Here is a 19,722-nt window from a genome sequence, read left to right on the forward strand (position 1 = left end):
AGGCTGAGGTGACACCGATTCATTTTATTAGCCAATAAATCTAGCAGTCTTGATACTTTTGATTCACTTGGTCAATGGACTAAGTGGCCTTTTAAAATTCGATAGTCCTGAATCCTCTTGCTATGGTCAGGACTTGGCTAAGGAGGTGATATTCTTCAAGTACTTTATGTAATTACCAAATAGTCACTCTGGCCATACTTACAGTACTGACTGTACTCTCACATAACAAAAAATACAAAGAGGACACGATTTAAAAAAATGGAAAGAAATCCAAACCAATGGCTATTTTATAAAGATGAAAAAAATGCATATTTTTGAAAAGCACAGATGTTTAGTAGAAATATCACAGTTACTACAAGGCACTCATAGTAAAAATCATTGTTTCACCTCGTGCATCAATATCTTGGAAGTCAGAGATTTTCTTAAATGAATGAACAACACTTCATTCTCCCTATGCCATCACTTCAGCTTAATACAAGTCAGCTTTGTTAAGAACTTGACTTTAACGGACATATTCCAAACACACTACCTAAACCAAATTGTTGTACTGTACCCCATACTTGTAAATATTTTCTGGTACTGATGAATATCTTTTCATTCTCAAAGGTCTATACAGAGACCATCTTCAGGGGTTCTCAAACTTCACTGCACCTCAACCCCCTTCTGACAACAAAAATTGACCCCAGGAGGGGGGACTGAAGCCTGAGCCCACAGGAGCCCTGCCCCCCTTGGTGGGGGTCCAGGGCCCAAGCCCAAGGGATTCAGCCCTGGGCAGGGGGGCTTGTAACCTGAGCCCTGTCACCCAGGGCTGAAGCCAATGCCTGAGCCCCGCTGCCCAGGGCTGAAGCCTTTGGGCGTTGGCCCAGGCGGTAGGGCTTGAGCTTCAGCTTCAGCTTTGGCCCCAGGCAGTGGAGCTCAGGCTTCAGCCCTGAGCTCCAGCAAGTCTAACACCAGCCCTGGTGACCCCATTAAAATGGGGTTGCAACCCACAGTCTGAGAACCACTGATCTATGTGTAAAAGATGGTGAACCCCCACATACTTCCTGGACTGCTTCTGACATTTGGTTTGCAGTAATTACATTGCTTCCTGATCCAGAAGGCTATACATTTTAACTTTTATAAGGGCTCTGATCCATTCTTAAAACCATGATCATAACATTCAGATAATAACTCATAGGCCATCTCTGTATGGCTGTGCCCACAACAAGGGCTTATGTGAGCTCACCCCCAAATTATAACGGTCAATTCAGATTGTTAGGAAGGACTATTCGATACTGTTCCTGAGAAGCTTGAGAGAGATAAATGTTTATAAACTTCTGCCTACCATCAATTTAGAAAAAATCCTGCTAATCACATTGGTTCACAGTTAGTTTATCTTCTGGGGAGTATGACGTTGAGTATATCTTATAAAATCCGTACCCATTAGTTATGGGTTTTCCTCAAGTCCGCTTACTGTCTCATTCCTCCCTACTGAGGTTAGTTTAGATCCTCAACTGATTTATGACAATTTCCAGAGCCATGATGTTGAACTGATTTATGTTGGAGGCCAGCTGATGATGGAATGACTAGAAACAGGAAGATCCATTAGTCTGTCTGATTGAAGAGACATCATTTGGAAGGTATTACTGGTATTCAATTGTTTGGAAGATTGAGTTGGGATTAGCTAATTATCTGCACACATGGTGTTCATTCTGAGCTTAAAGCCGTTATAACTCAAACCCTGCTGGTTAGATCCCTCATCTTGTTTTGGTGGTTTTATTTTCTTAGAAATATATACATTAATAATAATAATATTATTTTGATCATGTCAGGTCCTATTTGTCTCTTTTAAAAACTAAATAACCCTTGATGTGTATGCGTAGCTCAAGCTGATCCTTACAGTGTATTTATCTACACTGTATTTCCTCTATCACCACGTTTACCAGCTTCCTAGTGTTGTAAGGTCCTTCTGAAGTTCCTCAAAATCTTCTTTAGAATAGACTAGCCTAAATCATTTTGTGTCACCTGCAAATTTTGGCACCTCTCTGTTCATCTCTTTTCTAGATCATGAATAAATATATAAAATAAGAGCAAGCCTACTAAAGATTCTTGAGGAAAACCACTATTAACCTCTTTCTCAGTTTAAACCATTTTCTAATCCATAATAGACCTTTGCCTCACTCTGTGATTTCTCAGTTTGCTAAATAGTCTCTTCTGAGGACTTCGTCGAAGTTGAAAACCTTTCTGCTGTATGTGTCATCATTGTCCTTCGCACCAACGTAATGAATGAATATTAGTCATTTACAATAGGGCATTTATTCTCAAACTGTGGTCCATGGACCATTGCTGTAGTTGCGCAGAGAGCGGACTGGGCAGGCAGTACTGGAGCTCCTCCTTGTTTCAAGGTGACAGACTTAAAGGCAGCTAAAAATACACTAAAGACTTTCCTGAGATTGCTTATTCATGTAAATGATTTCTGTAGTTCCCACCACAATGTTATGTGATCATGAATGGGCGGAGAGGTGGTCCTTAGGATTGTAAATGCAAGGGGAGATAATTCATATGAAAAGACAGTCCATGATATGAAAGTTTGAAAATTTGATTTGCAAATCAAGTGCTAAAGTGGGAAGTGAAAACTATGTACGATATTTTCTGTGATGTTTGGAGCTTGGTTTTAATATACAGTTTAAGGGAAACAGGGGAATCTACCAATCTGAACAGTGGACTGGGAGTCAGGACTCTTAGGTTCTATCCTTAGTCCTGCTATTGGGCATATTGTTTCATCGAAACATTTGCCAAGCTGTAAAATGGACGTTACTTAGCATGTGCATTGTGAGACTTAATTCAGAGTTTAGAATAGAAGTAAGTATTTCATTCATATGCCTTCATGTTAACCACAAAGTCATCCCTTTTTCTGACTTATTATTACCAATTGAAAATGGCTCATTCAATTGTACATTTCATGGGTGCTCCTGCCTCCCTTCCCACCCCCCCGCATTTCCTAAGATTACATTTTTTCCTGTTGATACAGGGTTTGAACATGCCTTATACAGTAACACTGGTCAGTATTACTATTATTTGTACAAATAGCAATAGTACAGGGTCTTCCTTCCTTCTTTATCTTTCAGGACAACGTTTTCCCTCTCTGCCCCTGATCCAGCAAAAAACATTTATGTCCATAACTTTAAGCACATGAGCACTCCTGTTGAAGCCATTAAAGCACATGCTTGTGTCTTTTGCTGAACTGGGGCCTATATGATAAAGAAAAAAGTCTGATTATCAACAGATCGCTCCGTCTTCATCTCTCACTGCATCTGGGACCTGAAGTGGGAAGATGGTAGGAAAAGAAGGCTTTTTACATTTTTTAATATTTTTTAAAGGTATCATGACCAATCATTGTAAATGTGCATGCAAATGATATATTTGTGTGTGTGTGCGCACTTAGCTATGCAACTGCATGTACATTTTTCTGAAAATCTAGGCCAAATTCTAGCAACAAGATTAAAAATAAACTATCAGCGTAACAGAAGGCAAAAAGATAATGTATGCCATCCCCTAGCCTCCCCTAGTTTCACGGATGTCACTCAGTCAAAACACACAGAGAAGAGAACAGCTCACGAACAGCTATAATAGTATTGTGTTAAAAATCTATTTGAAATGAAAAGGTTTATTTTACATTATATTAGTTTTACTCTATTAGTTTCCTGTATTGACAAACTAAGGCACAAACAAAGGTATTCAAGTAATGTTGAATGTGGCATTTTGATGATCTCCTGCCCTTTCTAGGCACAGTTGGATAGCTGATTTGCTAAAGCTGGGTGATCACACATGATGCTCTCTTTATAACTGCTGTTGCCTAATAAAAAGGATGTCCAGGCACAATTGTTAGCAGGGGATCTTATCTGAAGAACCCCTAGGTAACGAAAAAAGCTTTTTCAGGGCAAAGGCATCCCCATGACTGAAAGTGTCTATGAAACGACAGGCAGTTCATTGTAATGGTTTTACATTCGCTCTCTCTCACTGGGCTATTAAAAAGGGATCACAGTAGAAATATTATACTCAAGAACATAGGAAACCAAACTACAATAAAAGTGAAGTTTAGACTTTCACCCAGCAGCTTTAGAAAGTAACTGATATATCTAATGCTATAAATGAGAGAGAGGAGTTTACTGAAAAGATATGTTGAACTGGTCATAAAGTCCATAGACTGGTTGTTTCTCAGACAAAGCTAACTAGATTCTACAGTGAGCAGAAATATTCAATTATGAAAGAGGGATAAAATGAATAATTGATTTCCTTATATCCACCATAAGCAATAAGCAATATATGGTCCAATATTTTCTGATGAAATTTGTGCTATTTGGGAATTCAGCTGTTAGAATATTCTTTGCTGCTGTTCTGCAACATTACCTACCTGCCTAGAGTTTTTCTGTAGTGCCCATCACTATAGAATCTAGCACTCCACACCTTTTCCTGCCACATGTCTGTTGGAGGGGAGAACCATGACACTTAGGGCCACATCTAAAGAGTACTGGGAGTCTTTTCATTAACCACAGTGGGCTTTGGATCAGGCCACTTAAGAGTGGTTCCTTCCTGGCTTCTCTCCATTCCCTGACTCTATGGACTTTTCCCTCACAGCATAGGGGTCATGTGGATAATTTCCAGAGGGGGAAAGGTGGAGGAGCAGTGGGGGAAGCATCCTATGTAGCCCCTCTTCATAGGCTCACTGCAGCTTCCTCCCTAGATTTGTTCTCTTCTTCTCCATAAATTGTAGGAGCAAATTGGTCCAAGTTAATAGCAGCACCACATGGCAGTGCTATCAGTGGTGCCCCTTTTGCGTCTTTTTCCTCCCAGGTGCCAGTTAGGAGATGGTACTTGACTCAAGAAATACAGGAGACTGACCACTGGTAAGTGTGACAAATGCAAAAGACAAGAAGATACTGCTATTGCTGTATCTGCCTCTGTGCCTTTTGGTCTTCTTTTGCAGAGAAAAGCTCTTTGTTGGTGAGGGAACAGTTCATGTTTTCCTCATCTCTTTAATGCACCAGCTCTTTCTTTTTATTGCATTCCTTTCACAAGACTTTATTTCCACTAATTTTGTTCCCTGCACATATCTCCAGACTCCCCATTTTCCCTTCTATAAGTGTCCGAGCCCATTGAAATTAACAGGGATCTTTTGATCGACTTCAGTGGGAAACAGAAGGATCCCTAAGGAACTGATCTCTCATTCTCCCTCCCAAGTATTTATATGGTCCACATCACCATAGTATCGGTCCATCAAAAAGGAGGGGAAGGAGGAGGGAAGCCCATCTCATTCCATCCAACTTAAAACGCAGCAGTAAGAGAAACTGTAGGTTACACATTTTTCTTTCTGATTTTTGTAAGACTATAAATTATCACTAGTCTCTGAGGAGTAAATGGCTACTAAACATTGTGTCATTTGTTTGCTCTAGGCCCTTAAATACTTGTTTGCTTAAGTTTCTAAGAACTACCCTTCTGAGCATAGCCATCTTGTTCTCACAACTCAGTTCAGTCTGTCAAAGAAGACCCACTAATTGTGCTCTTTCACGAAGAATTGATTTTTGTTCCTTCTTGTTGCTTTTCTTTAATATAAAGTTATTTTAGATAGAATGTATGTTTTTGCTCTTTGTATATGTAGACATAACAGTTTCCACAATGCAACACTGATGGTACCTGGTGAAATGAGTAAATTTCATGCTAATATTATCAATTCGGCAGTAATGTTCAACTTCTCTTCTCCCTTCACAACACATACACATTATTCACAAAACTTTCAGTTTCCCTTAATTCAAAATGTGCAAAATTGTATTGGGGAAAAGTGGATTCATTGTGTCTTTTGTGAAACCTACAGATTGTATTTTGCTGGGTTTGCTGCTGCAATTTTTTTTTAAACTGCTCTAATTCTACCCTACCCTCAAAAAAGAATTTTTTACTTGTCAGTTCAGCTTTCATCACAAAGTACATTATAACTTTAGCCTTTCTTAAATTAAATAAAAACTCTTTGGAAGGAGGCAGAACTGGGTCAGGTATCCACAAAATGTGTGTGCGTTACACACATTTGGACAGTTTTCAAATGTATATATTTGAAAACTGGTGCAGGTCAAGTTTACACTTGCTTTACCTAAACTGCATATAACACATTTAAGTTTTGCATCTGAGCACAGATATGAAACTTAAATACCATAGTACTAAATCTCTTGTGCCAAAGCCCCAGCTGGTATAAATCAGACCAGCTCAAGTGAAGTTAATAGAGCTACGTTAGTTTATATCAGCTGAGGATCTGGCCCAGGTTATTTTAGCAAGAATTTGAACTTCTAAAATGATTTAAAAAACAAACCTAGTAATAGTTTTGGTTTAACATTGCCAGATTGACAGACCTGATGAGTGATTCCCGCAACCTATCCACAGAACAGCTTAACCATGTGTGTGAGTGAAAGACAGGAAGAGAGAAATGTCTTTGGAACACCAAGATTATTCTGCAATGCTGCATGTATGGTATGTTTATGTTATTTGTAAAGAAGATTGTGTCAAAGAATTTGAGAATGAAAAAAATTGATTTGGGTCATCCAGTCTGTTTTTCTGCCAGAGAAGGCTCATCCGCTACCATTTTACTGGTGTTTTGTCCAGTTAAATTTTAAGTCCCAAGTGCTGGGGCTTTCACCACTTTCCTTGGGAGATTACTGAGCAGCCTAATTGAGCTCACTGTCAGGGAAATGTTACGTGTGGATATAGCAGATTATCAAAGTCAATACTTGGGAAGAAAAGGCTACTTCTTTATTTTAGCTTACCTCATCAGAGCCAGATCCAAAAATCAGCAGGTCAAAAGGAATTGCAGCAACCATGTCAATTAGGAACCAGCCTTTGAAGTAGTGAATTGCTATTTTTGCTGGGTCACTTACCACTTCTTCATTCTGGTTTACATATGTTGTTCTGAAGTTTATTAGAATGTCAATGATAAACATAATATCCACAATTAAGTCTACCACATTCAGTGGGCTGCAAGAATATCCACACACTCGCCTCTTCTGTTCTTCGCTATCGTTCAAAAGGAAGGCCGCAGAGTAAGGAGTGAATATGGCAGTATATATCACTAGCAACAAGATGAGCCAGTCCCAGACTGCTTTGAAAGGACTGTAGTGCAATATAGTAAACTTGTTGATGCGAGGTGTCTGGAGTTTATATTCTGGCAGAACATCTGCTCCTAAGGATAGAACCTAGAACAAGAAATATACCATGTAAAGAATTAACAAATCAGAGTAAAACAATCTGTGCATATTTTAAAAAATATAGCAAATATAGTGAAATAGTTAAACTGTATTGTGTTATTTAGACCTGGAGGTTAGGTCCTGATTATACAGTCCTTATGCAGTCAAAATTTCCATCTAATCCCACTCTACTGCCAAGTAATATTTATTACATTTTTGGAAATTAGATCATAAACAGCCATACGGGTCAGACCAAAGGTCCATCTAGCCCAGTGTCCTGTCTTCCAACAGTGGCCAATGCCAGGTGCTTCAGAGGGAATGAACAGAACAGGCAAACATCAAAGTGATCCATCCCATATTGCCCATTCCCTACTTCTCGCAAATAGAGGCTAGGGACACTTCAGAGCGTGGTTTTACATCCCTGCCCCTCCTGGCTAATAGCCAATGATGGACCCTATCCTCCATGAACTTATCTAGTTCTTTTTTGAACCCTGTTATAGTCTTGGCCTTCACAACATCCTCTGGCAAAGAGTTCCACAGGCTGACTGTGCATTGTGTGAAGAAACACTTCCTTTAGTTTTAAACCTGCAGCCTATTAACTTCATTTGGTGACCCCTAGTTCTTGTATTATGAGAAGGAGTAAATAACACTTCCTTATTTACTTTCTCCACACTAGTCATGATTTCATAGACTTCTATCATATCCCTGCTTAGTCGTCTCTTTTCCAAGCTAAAAAGTTCCAGTCTTATTAATCTCCACTCATATAGAAGCTGTTCCATACCCTAATAATTTTTGTTGCCCTTTTCTGTATCTTTCCCAACTCCAATATATCTTTTCTGAGATGGAGCGACGATATTCAAGAGGAGGGTGTACTATGGATTTATATAGAGGCAATATATTTATTTTCTGTCTGATTATCTATCCCTTTCCTAATGATTCCCAATATTCTGTCAGCTTTTTTTGACTGACGCTGCATATTGAATGGATGTTTTCAGAGAACTCTGACTCCAAGATCTCTTTGAGTGGTAACAGTTAATTTAGACTGCATTATGTTTTCCAACATGCATTACGTTGCATTTATCAACACTGAATTTCATCTGCCATTTTGTTGCCCACTCACCCAGTTTTGTGAACTCCCTTTGTCACTCTTCACAATCTGCTTTGGACTTAACGATAGGGAGTAGTTTTGTATCATCGGCAAATTTTGCCACTTCCCTTTTTCCAGATCATTTATCAGATCATTGAACAGTACAGGTCCCAGTACTGATCCTTGGGGGATAACTTATTTGCCTCTCTCCATGTAAGAGCTGACCATATATTCCTACCCTTTATTTCCTATCTTTTAACCAGTCACTGATCCAGGAAAAGACCTTCCCTCTTATCCCATAATAGCCTACTTTGCTTAAGAGTCATTGGCGAGGGACATCATCAAAGTCTTTCTGAAAATCTAAGTACACTATATCCATTGGATCTCCTTGTACACCCTTGTCCACATGCTTATTGATCCCCTCAAAGAATTCTAGTAGATTGGTGAGGCATGATTTCCCTTTACAAAATCCATCTGATAATTCTGTTCTTTACTATAGTTTCAACCAATTTGCCTAGTACTGAATCTTTTAAAAAGGTACAAATTAAAAAGGTATGTATTAAAAAATGAAAAGCTACCTGGAATGAAATCTTAGGGGAAAAAGTAATACCCTATGAGATAATCATTGTGTGCTTTCATTTCCTTTTTGATTAGCTATTCAAGTTTTGAGATTTTAGCTGGTACAAGACCAAAGTGAGACAACCTCTCCCACAATAATCTTTTAAAAATCCTTATTAGCTCATCTATTTTTGTTTAATTTTCCAGCAGCAAGTGTTTTATAACACTTAGATCCTCTCTTTTGCCACCTAAGCAGTGCTAGTTGTTCAATAAAGATCTACTGTGAAAATGTTGAGAGAACACTAGGGTTAATAACCACTCTTCTCATTTGAAAAGTGAAGCAGGGAATGATTAAGTCATCCACAAGATTATATGGTATCTTTAAGCAGCCACTAAACACCATGCTGAGGTGATGGTGGAGGATGTTCATTATTATTTATTTTTTAGCTGGGACTTGCACTTAACTAATGGGACTTTTTTTTTTTTTTTGCACTAGAGACATTAGTCAATAGCAAACTGAATTAGAGACATTGTACAGCATCTGAAGCAGGCTTCACCCTTTCAGACCCCCAGAATGTGACATGACAAGAATAAATCAGCTGCTTTCCTAGTATTAGAGAACAGTGTGTGTGTGTGTGTGGGGGGGGGGTGTAAGGTGAGGGGAAGAGAAACTGCTATGCACTTTATAAATAACACAGTCCTCCTGTTAGAGTTTTGAGACAATGAAAGAAATGGATTAGACAACAAGAACAATAAAGCTCTCTTCACAATTTTCTGTCAGTTATATGAAAATTCCAACCAATGTGCTGTATTGCTGGAGAAACAATCAAGCTCTATTCTTTTCTCTCCTACTCTAGTGTAAATCAGGAGTAACTCTCTACTGAAGTCAGGGTCTGATTCTCTTTTCACTTACACTGGTTTATTTCTATTGACTTCACTGGAACTGAAGAGTATGAGAGCAGAATCGGCACAATAAAGTAACTGTAGTGTATAAGTGATGCGAGATCAAAAACAGATCCAGTGGTTTCATATACAGTTTCTTAGACACAGGTTGACTGGATGATTTGTGTGATTGATAGATAATGTATATAAAACTTTACACCACTATCAGAACAACAAAAGTGATTATTGCCTCAAATTCATTATCTGATTTTTTGTTTGATGGCCATGTGGGTATCTTGTCTTCTCAAACCAGTCAAAATGGACAGGTGTTCATATAAAAAAGAACACCCACCCACTACCAGCCTCTCTATTGACAGTATCAGTAGATTGTGACTAAGAATTAATACTAATTTATTCTCTATCTTCTACATGCCATCCCTCTAAAGTGAAGGCACTGCTTTGTCCAGCCTGTATTTATTCTTTAGCTAGATGGATGGACAGCTCCAGATACTGATACCCTCTCAAGAATGAGTTCCTTGTGGAATGCTGAAGGTATAAATACCTTTTCCTCCCCCAAGTGCACATGATGGGTCAATGCCCCCAACTGGGCCAGCCACTTTCTGTTGCCCCTTGGCTCTGCTCAGGTATGTGCCTCTCTTGTTATAACCCATATGCAGTAAGGACCCTTAAAGGAGCCCCATCCTCTTTTCCCTGCTGCCCAAACAAAGATTCACTGCATTCAGTGGCTGTAAGCACATTTTCTTTACACTAAAATACTAAACAATGAACTCCACTACATCACAAAAGATGCTTAATAAACGTTTGGTGACCAAATTTGTTTGGACTCTGAGACAATGGATCAGGATGTAAAGAAATAAAAATTGATTATTTAGATATGAAAATGCTTTGAGAATGTTGCTTTGCACCATGGAGTGCCAGTCCTGCTCCAACTGAGATAAAAGGATATTTTTACCCAGAACAAGTGTCTATACTTGTCATTATGAAACTGAAGAAAATATCATTTCACTTTGTGGTTGCTGAGGATAACAAGGAAGAAGTGACAGACGGGGAAAAAAAAACTATTCACAATTTCAGCTGATGATTTACCAGCACTATTAGCTGCAAAGTATCTTTTTGGTTTGGAAGGATACATTTTGCTAGACTTTGAGCATCCACAGTATAAGTATTTTCCCCAGAGTGGAAAGTCCTGTGTAACAGGAAGCCTGACAGCCTGGTAGTTAGAGTACATTACTTCCAGCCCCTTGCTTGGGTGGGTGACTCAGTCTTTAAGAGTGGTGGTGTGTGGGGGTGTTAGGGTGACCTGGACCCTCCCTTTCCACAATGTCCCAGGCAAGGTTCTGTGACTGTAAACCCCTGAACAGGAGCAGCCCTCCTGGTAGGAAGTCTAAACCCACTGCTATTTGTCACCAGTGGGTGTTCAGTTTGGGTATGGCCCCTCTAGTTCAATTTAGTTGGGCAGTCTGCTTCCTTTTGTAGATCTTGAAGGGCATCTGGTTCCAGGCTCCTTCAGGCAGGACACCCCTAAGCTGGTGAGGCCAAACTCTACAATGTTCCTGGGCTTCACCCACTCAGTTACCTCCAGTACTGGAGGCTCCTAGGTCTCCTCCACAGTCTCCCATGGCTGGGGAGACCGTGCTTCCTCCCAGGTGGCCATCTTGGCAGGCAGTTAGTGATCTTTCCCCTCAGTTACGAAAACAGCTACTTCCTGCCCCTCCAACAGTCAGCCCCAAACTGAGCCTGGCTCCCTCCTTTTCTCCTCCCTCCAGGCCTGGCATTGGCTGCAGGCATAATAGGGCAGGGCTAGCTGGGCCCAAATTCTCTCTTTAACCCCTGCGGTGCTGGCTGGCAGTTTCTCTGCTTCATCATGGTCTAGTTCTGAATTTTTTTCATGTCAGCTTATGCCATTTATTGCTGATGAAAACCAAATTCTGAGCTGGGATAAACTGCGTAGTTTCATTGATTCTAATGGAGCTATGGAAATTTACATCAGCTGAGAATCTTGTCTCAAGTATTTAGAATTGGTAGGATTAACCATCTACTGTCTACCTACCTCTTCCTGAGGTATCTCCCCCTTATATGTTCAGTCTGGGGTAACAGCAATTGTCAAGATGGAATACATTACAGCAGTGCAGCAAATCTGCAATTGACATTCCCCAGTGAGTGAGCAGTCAGGATCCAAACATCTCTAAAGTCATGTAAGTGAGTTTATCCCAGAGGTTGAAGCCCTTCTCTGCCTCCTTTCTGTCTTTAGTCTCTCTGAGATTAACACAGTAGTTCCTCTGCCAGTGAAAAAAAAAGTATATATTTGAAGGCAATGGAGGACTGGGAGTGAGAGCAAAAACAAAGCAGACAGCTACTAGGGTAGCAATAACATATGGGGCTTCCAAAATAAAATGAAAAAATGGTCCTGTCAGCTTTTACTATTTAAAACATGATTTAATTACTGGAGGAGGAAGTCCCAGTAGTGCGCTCCCCAAACATGATCTTTCACTTTGGGGGGAATTCTCATGCCTGTCTCCTCATGGAGAGCCTTTCTGTGACTTGGCAGTTCTACTGTTGGGCTTCCCAAGGAGACCCTGCTCCTGGGTGGGGTCTCCTGGTGAAGAGTCAAGGAGGCACACTAGGATGTTGTGTAGCGTGCCAGTCAGCTTTACACTGACACTGTGTAGTTGATTTATGCCAGGCAGGTTATGTTCATAAATTCCATACTGCTGTGTGAAAGTTGTTTCAGGGAAATACTAAGATTCAGGAAATCTTGTCAGAAACACTGACCAGTTGGATTCTTTTCTATATTTGGTTTCCTTCCCATTTTCATAAAGAAAGGATAACTAGGGCTTGGGTGATCGGTGAGACGCAGTGGGGTTCAGACGACCTACTGTCACCACTTACCTCGTGTGCAGTTTTCAGCTTAGGGAAATATGCTCAGCCTAGAATGTGGACACTGACCCATTTCCTCCCAGGTGACCAGAAGAGAAGGGCTACTATATAAGTCCATGCTCGTGCAGGATCTTTTGCCTGGATCAGGTGGGGCAGCACATACCCATCCACCCACGGAAGTGGTGAAATACTGGATTTTGTCAGGATCCGGTGGGCGTTGCCAGATTGACCAATGCGAAGTGGGGTTTTTTCCACCTTTCCCATAGCAGCTAAGGGGATTTAGTTGGGGGTGAACATGGAACAGGAGTTAGGTAATGATGTTGCAACTCATAATATAAATGTGGGGTGGATGTCCAGTGCAGATACTCTGTAGCAAAGGGATGTGGTGATCAGATAAAAAGGATTGGTAAAGGATTTAAAGGAGGTATTCTTTGAAGGAGCAGAAATGGGGGCGGAGGGGGGGAGAGGGGGAGGGTGTAGGGCTCCAATGACTGGTCCTGTAGGGAGCCAAACCCTCTCTCCTTTATAGCCCCCCCAACCCTTATTTGAGGGGGGAATGGTGAGGTCCCAGCAGCGGGTTGGCTGGGGACCAGGATGGGTAAGGGGGAGGACTGACAGAAGCCCCCTCAGGTATATACTGAAATGATTATGGAATTGCCTACACCGTACACTTTTATCTAGTGGGTACTCCCAGACATTTAAGAATTTCTGCCCTGGGCCACAGTGAGTCTAACCCTGGCCCTGCCGCACAGGGCTGAAGCCGGAGCTTGAGCAACTTAGCTTTGCAGGGCTCCCAGTGGTGTGAGGCCCTGGGCAATTGCCTTGCTTGCCACCCCTTAATGCTACCATGCCAGGCAACCCCATTAAAATGAACTGGCGACCCACAGTTTGGGAACCGTTGCATTAGGTGCATGATCTCTGAGTACCATAGGTCTCTCTCCTCACATGAGGTAACCTCTCTCAGTTCTCAATTCTCCTGTGTTTTATCTCCATTACAGCTATCAAACTATGTCTAACAAGGACAATTTCTTCCCTTTTTGTCTCTATTCATAACATCACTATGAAGCCAGTACCACCTGAGCATCCTCAGGAGATGACTGAATTCAGAAATCACTATCTGAAAATATACTATATTACACAAGTGCCACTGAACAAATGACAATTAAGCCAACATTTGACCCCTGATGACAAGCATTACCAATGTGCTCAGGAACTTCTGAATTAGTTTGTGATTATTATGGCCTTTCAATGCCCATATTTCAATTGCCTTGATATCTTCTTTCTTGAAGCTGACATGGATCACTAATAAGGCTACCCCAATTCTGAAATGATAAATAGCTGAACTCCTTTTTGATTTTAATCCTCCAGAAAAATGTATTACACTGCCTTTAAATGTCAGCACAAACCCAATTTATTTGTTTTTCAAAGGCTGGCCATTAAAGCACAGCTTCCCAGTCAGAAAATACCACTACCGAGAATTTATCAATACCTGTCTGATTTACCCATTTTTATCTGTTCCACTACATTAGAACTATACAGTAGAATATTGCATATTTATATCTAGTGAGAACATTTATATTCTGCTCTCGGAGAGCGTGAAATACATCTGAGGTATCGTAAGCTAATATTGAATGAGTATTACTTTTTAATGTTAAGATTTCTAATTTAATGATTGCAACAACAAATCTGTTGCCACAATAAAGTGTGACCTCTTTGCATATCCGCCTATATGCTTCCCTTTTGGGACTTCAGATACTTTCTCATTAAAGCATTAAACAATGAGCTCAATATTTCTTTGTATGCAGGACCAGAAATAGCACAGTATTCTTCTTTGAATATACCCGCATATTCACCAAATGACGAATGGCACACTATGGATGGGTGAACGTAAAAGACACAATGCTTACGTGAACATGTTTTAATTTCTTTTATTCTAGAAATCAGACTGCTACAGTAGCTCATGAAATAAAGGTTTTGTGACTATCCAGCACTCAAAGCTTTGAGTTACGCTGGGAATACCACGAGAACAGGCTTTTTGGTTATTTTTCAGTAATTTATTTTCTGGCCTAAGCTGAAATTTGGGAGGTAATGAGTTATGTGCGAATGCAAAGAACCAAATATAAATCAGACTTTTATGAACCTAAAAAAAAGTTAAGTATGTACTAACTGTTGGATTGATTCTTATTTTATCTGATCTTGGATTAATAATTATGCCTATAATAAACATACAAACCATTTCACTGATGTTCCATGTTAGCTTTAGTTTGTGCTGCTGAATTTTTAAGCAATCCTTGTATTAGATCTATTTTAGGTTAGAAAGTTCAGAAATGAATTGTCACCTTTTTGATTTATTACACCACCATCAGTATGGTTAATTGCTTAGTGAGTAAGACATAGGGCCAAAGTCTATCATCTTTACTAAGGCTGGCTGCCTGATAATGATCACTCCTGTTTATCTCAACTGAAAAGCATCTGATTATTGGCTAGCTAAACAACAGTGGTTCCCTTAACCCACGCAGCAATATTGTTAATCTATCCAACTATACTCTTAGCCCAGCAAAAGAATCTGTCCTATCTCGGGGCTTCTCCTTCTGCCCCTCCACCCCCACGAACATGATACAGTTCTGTGGCGACCAAGAATCCTATTTTCAACGTCTCCGACTCAAGGAATATTTCCAACACACCTCTGAACAACATACTAACCCACAGAGACCTTTCTACCAACACTACAAAAAGAAGGATTCTGGGTGGACTCCTCCTGAAGGTCGAAACAACAGACTGGACTTCTACACAGAGTGCTTCCGCCGACGTGCACGGGCTGAAATTGTGGAAAAGCAGCATCACTTGCCCCATAACCTCAGCCGTGCAGAACACAATGCCATCCACAGCCTGAGAAACAACTCTGACATCATAATCAAAAAGGCTGACAAAGGAGGTTCTGTCGTCATCATGAATAGGTCGGAATATGAACAAGAGGCTGCTAGGCAGCTCTCCAACACGACTTTCTACAAGCCATTGCCCTCTGATCCCACTGAGGGTTACCAAAAGAAACTATACCATCTGCTCAAGAAACTCCCTGAAAAAGCACAAGAACAAATCCGCACAGACACACCCCTAGACCCCCGACCAGGGGTATTCTATCTGCTACCCAAAATCCATAAACCTGGAAATCCTGGATGCCCCATCATCTCAGGCATTGTCTGGCTATGTAGACTCCCTCCTCAGGCCCTACGCTACCAGCACTCCCAGCTATCTTCGAGACACCACTGACTTCCTGAGGAAACTACAATCCATTGGTGATCTTCCTGAAAACACCATCCTAGCCACTATGGACGAAGAAGCCCTCTACACCAACATTCCACACAAAGATGAACTACAAGCCATCAAGAACACTATCCCCGATAATGTCACGGCAAACCTGCTGGCTGAATTTTGTGACTTTGTCCTCACCCATAACTATTTCACATTTGGGGACAATGTATACCTTCAAATCAGTGGCACTGCTATGGGTACCCGCATGGCCCCACAGTATGCCAACATTTTTGTGGCTGACTTAGAACAACGCTTCCTCAGCTCTCGTCCCCTAATGCCCCTGCTCTACTTGCGCTACATTGATAACATCTTTATTATCTGGACCCATGGAAAAGAAGCCCTTGAGGAATTCCACCATGATTTCAACAATTTCCATCCTAGCATCAACCTCAGCCTGGACCAGTCCACACAAGAGATCCACTTCCTGGACACTACAGTGCTAATAAGCGCATAAACACCACCCTATACCGGAAACCTACTGACCGCTATACTTACCTACATGCCTCCAGCTTTCATCCAGACCACACCACATGATCCATTGTCTACAGCCAAGCTCTACGATACAACCGCATTTGCTCCAACCCCTCAGACAGAGAGACAAACACCTACAAGGTCTCTATCAAGCATTCTTACAACCACAATACCCACCTGCTGAAGTGAAGAAACAGATTGACAGAGCCAGAAGAGTACCCAGAAGTTACCTACTACAGGAGAAGCCCAACAAAGAAAATAACAGAGTGCCACTAGCCATCACCTTCAGCCCCCAACTAAAACCTCTCCAACGCATCATCAAGGATCTACAACCTATCCTGAAGGACGACCCATCACTCTCACAGATCTTGGGAGACAGGCCAGTCCTTGCTTACAGACAGCCCCCCAACCTGAAGCAAATACTCACCAGAAACCACACACCACACAACAAAAACACTAACCCAGGAACCTATCCTTGCAACAAAGCCCGTTGCCAACTGTGTCCACATATCTACTCAGGGGACGCCATCATAGGGCCTAATCACATCAGCCACACTATCAGAGGCTCGTTCACCTGCGCATCTACCAATGTGATATATGCCATCATGTGCCAGCAATGCCCCTCTGCCATGTACATTGGCCAAACTGGACAGTCTCTACGTAAAGGAATAAATTGACACAAATCAGACGTCAAGAATTATAACATTCAAAAACCAGTCGGAGAACGCTTCAATCTCTTTGGTCACTCGATTACAGACCTAAAAGTGGCAATTCTTCAACAAAAACACCTCAAAAACAGACTCCAAGGAGAGACTGCTGAATTGGAATTAATTTGCAAACTGGATACAATTAACTTAGGCTTGAATAAAGACTGGGAGTAATGAGTCATTACACAAAGTAAAACTATTTCTCCTTGTTTATTTCCCCTCCTGCTGTTCTTGTAAAGTGCTGGAAATGGCCCACCTTGATTATCACTACAAAAGGTCCCTCCACCCCCGCTCTCCTGCTGGTAACAGCTCACCTTTGCTGATCACTCTTGTTACAGTCTGTATGGTAACACCCATTGTTTCATGTTCTCTGTGTATATAAAATCTCCCCACTATATTTTCCACTCTATGCATCTGATGAAGTGAGCTGTAGCTCATGAAAGCTTATGCTCTAATCAATTTGTTAGTCTCTAAGGTGCCACAAGTACTCCTTTTCTTTTGGCTAGCTAATGCTCTCCAACTCCTAGTTAGAGTTAAACATTTCTAAATGACATATTTAAGATCTAAGTTAATTGGACAGGACCATCGACAGTAGTCAGAACACTGTGCAATGACAGAGCTGGGTAGATCTTTAACAAAAATTCATATTGTACAGAGAAAAAAAAAGGCCAATTGATTGAGAAATTGCACCATATAAGTTACAACAAGATCTATGCTAAATTGCTATTTGCCAACCCAAAAAGAATAGCTATGGAAGTTGATTTTGACCTGTCATACATTCTGACTCTATTGCCTTCACTCCAGATTTACCCAGTGGAAGTGAAAGTAGCATTTGGTCTAAGATATATTACTGCTTCATATACAAATAGTTTATAATCATTTGTCTGAGCTTTCTGTGGTGATTCACAAGTACTAGGTGGATATTTTATTACCTCCACACCTGCCGATCCTACTTGGCAACCCTTTGTTCTGCACTATTTTGTACCCTCATGCTTAAACATACTGTGACTTTCAGAACAATGCTACAGATTTATGGGTTGAGAGATATATTGGTAAAAGGGGATGTGTGTGGGTAGACATGAGCAGCAGGTGAGCTTTTACCTGTATGTTTCTATCTCAGTGTAATCTAAGTTCTTATTTTAGTGTTTTGGTACAATAGAGAATCTATTTCTATTTCTTCATCCTCTACACTCCAAGCTTTTTTTTTTTTTAATAATTCTTTTATTAAAGTGTATTTAATGTCTGGTATTTAGATTCCTAAATAATCTGTTACATCATCTCCCCAAAAATATATGATGAAGCAGAGAGCAAATCTGAGCCCAAACTTGAAACCCACACCCACCACGCATGCATATGCAACGTGACTCATCTGCTGTATGCATACAGTTACTGCAGATGGGTTAGTGCCTTGAAATTACAGCAGCTGCATTAAACAATTATTGGACTCTCTGACTGAGAAAATTTCCCATGGGTGACAAAGAACCAGCTGGATATTGCTGGTGTTTGCATAGTAGATGTGTGTTGGTGTCTATGAACATTGAAATCCCCAGAAATGGAATCACTAGATCAGAGAATTCATCCAAAAATATACTGCAGTGGAAAACAGAAAAGCAGGCCTTCTAATCCAAGTACTTTGATCTTCCATTTGAACAGAGTTACAAAGCTGTTCTGGGCATTATTTTTAAAATAGAACATTTAGATCTTAAGCCTTAGGAGTCTTTTCCTGATAGCCAGTCTGCAATTACTTTCATGTTAGTGTGTAACACATCAACAGAGCAACACCTATAAGCAGATAGATTTGTTGAATGTACTTTAATGAACTTTAAATTTTACCATAGTAATTTGTGGATTATCAGTGAAGGTGATGTTATCTACTGTTCTATTTTTAGCAAGCACTAATGACAGAAAAAGCATTAAGAGAGACATATCACTCAATTCTTTATGAATTAACCTAAAGGAGCCTTTCAAGCTAATGCTTTAAAAACTTTAAGCTACAAATTGGGAAAGAATTAGCACATTATTGATTGTTCTATCGACCACAAAACCTCTAAGCTGTTAACAAGCATTTATAAATCATCCAGCTAGCCATTAAGTACCACATTTGCAACAAGGGCTTAAATTATCATCATTTTCAGTCACTCAAAATGTAGTTACAATCATTGGTTGATGACCTGTCAGTGGAAAGAAGTACTCCCGCACTTGTTGATATTATCTCCAGGCTAGCTATTTTAAAGTATTTGGCCATTTATGAAAATCCTATATTTATTAAGATCCATTTAAAAGTAGTTTGCTGGATGAAAAAGATTCAGATGTGATTAAAACTGAATATAAAAATAAAATGCAAAATGCATATGGTAAAGATAGTTAAATAGTTATGGTAATGCTTTGGGCTTACGCATGTAGAATGCACATTGACAACACTGAAGAAGTTTCACACATCCAATGAAGGGTAAAAAGACATTTAGGAATCCCCCCTACAATGCATTTATTTGATCTTCAGTATTATGCTAAATAAAAAATATGGCCTACATTTTCTAGTATGATCTGTACACTTTGTACTGTTCAGACAGCTCACAGTGGAGATTTCCATTAGGAAACAGAC

The 19,722-nt window shown here is 40.4% G+C and overlaps 1 protein-coding gene across 6 annotated transcripts in view; it reads right to left on the bottom strand.

Moving 5' to 3' along the window:
- The window catches only part of KCNH7 (potassium voltage-gated channel subfamily H member 7), a 339,118-nt gene that overhangs the window by 58,661 nt on the left and 260,735 nt on the right, over positions 1 to 19,722 (bottom strand). For all 6 annotated transcript variants that reach the window (XM_043525539.1, XM_043525537.1, XM_043525538.1 and 3 more), the window contains one exon: positions 6,789 to 7,214. In XM_043525539.1, coding sequence (XP_043381474.1) covers positions 6,789 to 7,214 — 426 coding nt within the window. The remainder of the gene's footprint in view (positions 1 to 6,788; positions 7,215 to 19,722) is intronic.

This window comes from Chelonia mydas, chromosome 11 (assembly GCF_015237465.2).
Source record: "Chelonia mydas isolate rCheMyd1 chromosome 11, rCheMyd1.pri.v2, whole genome shotgun sequence".
Classification (NCBI taxonomy): domain Eukaryota; kingdom Metazoa; phylum Chordata; order Testudines; family Cheloniidae; genus Chelonia; species Chelonia mydas.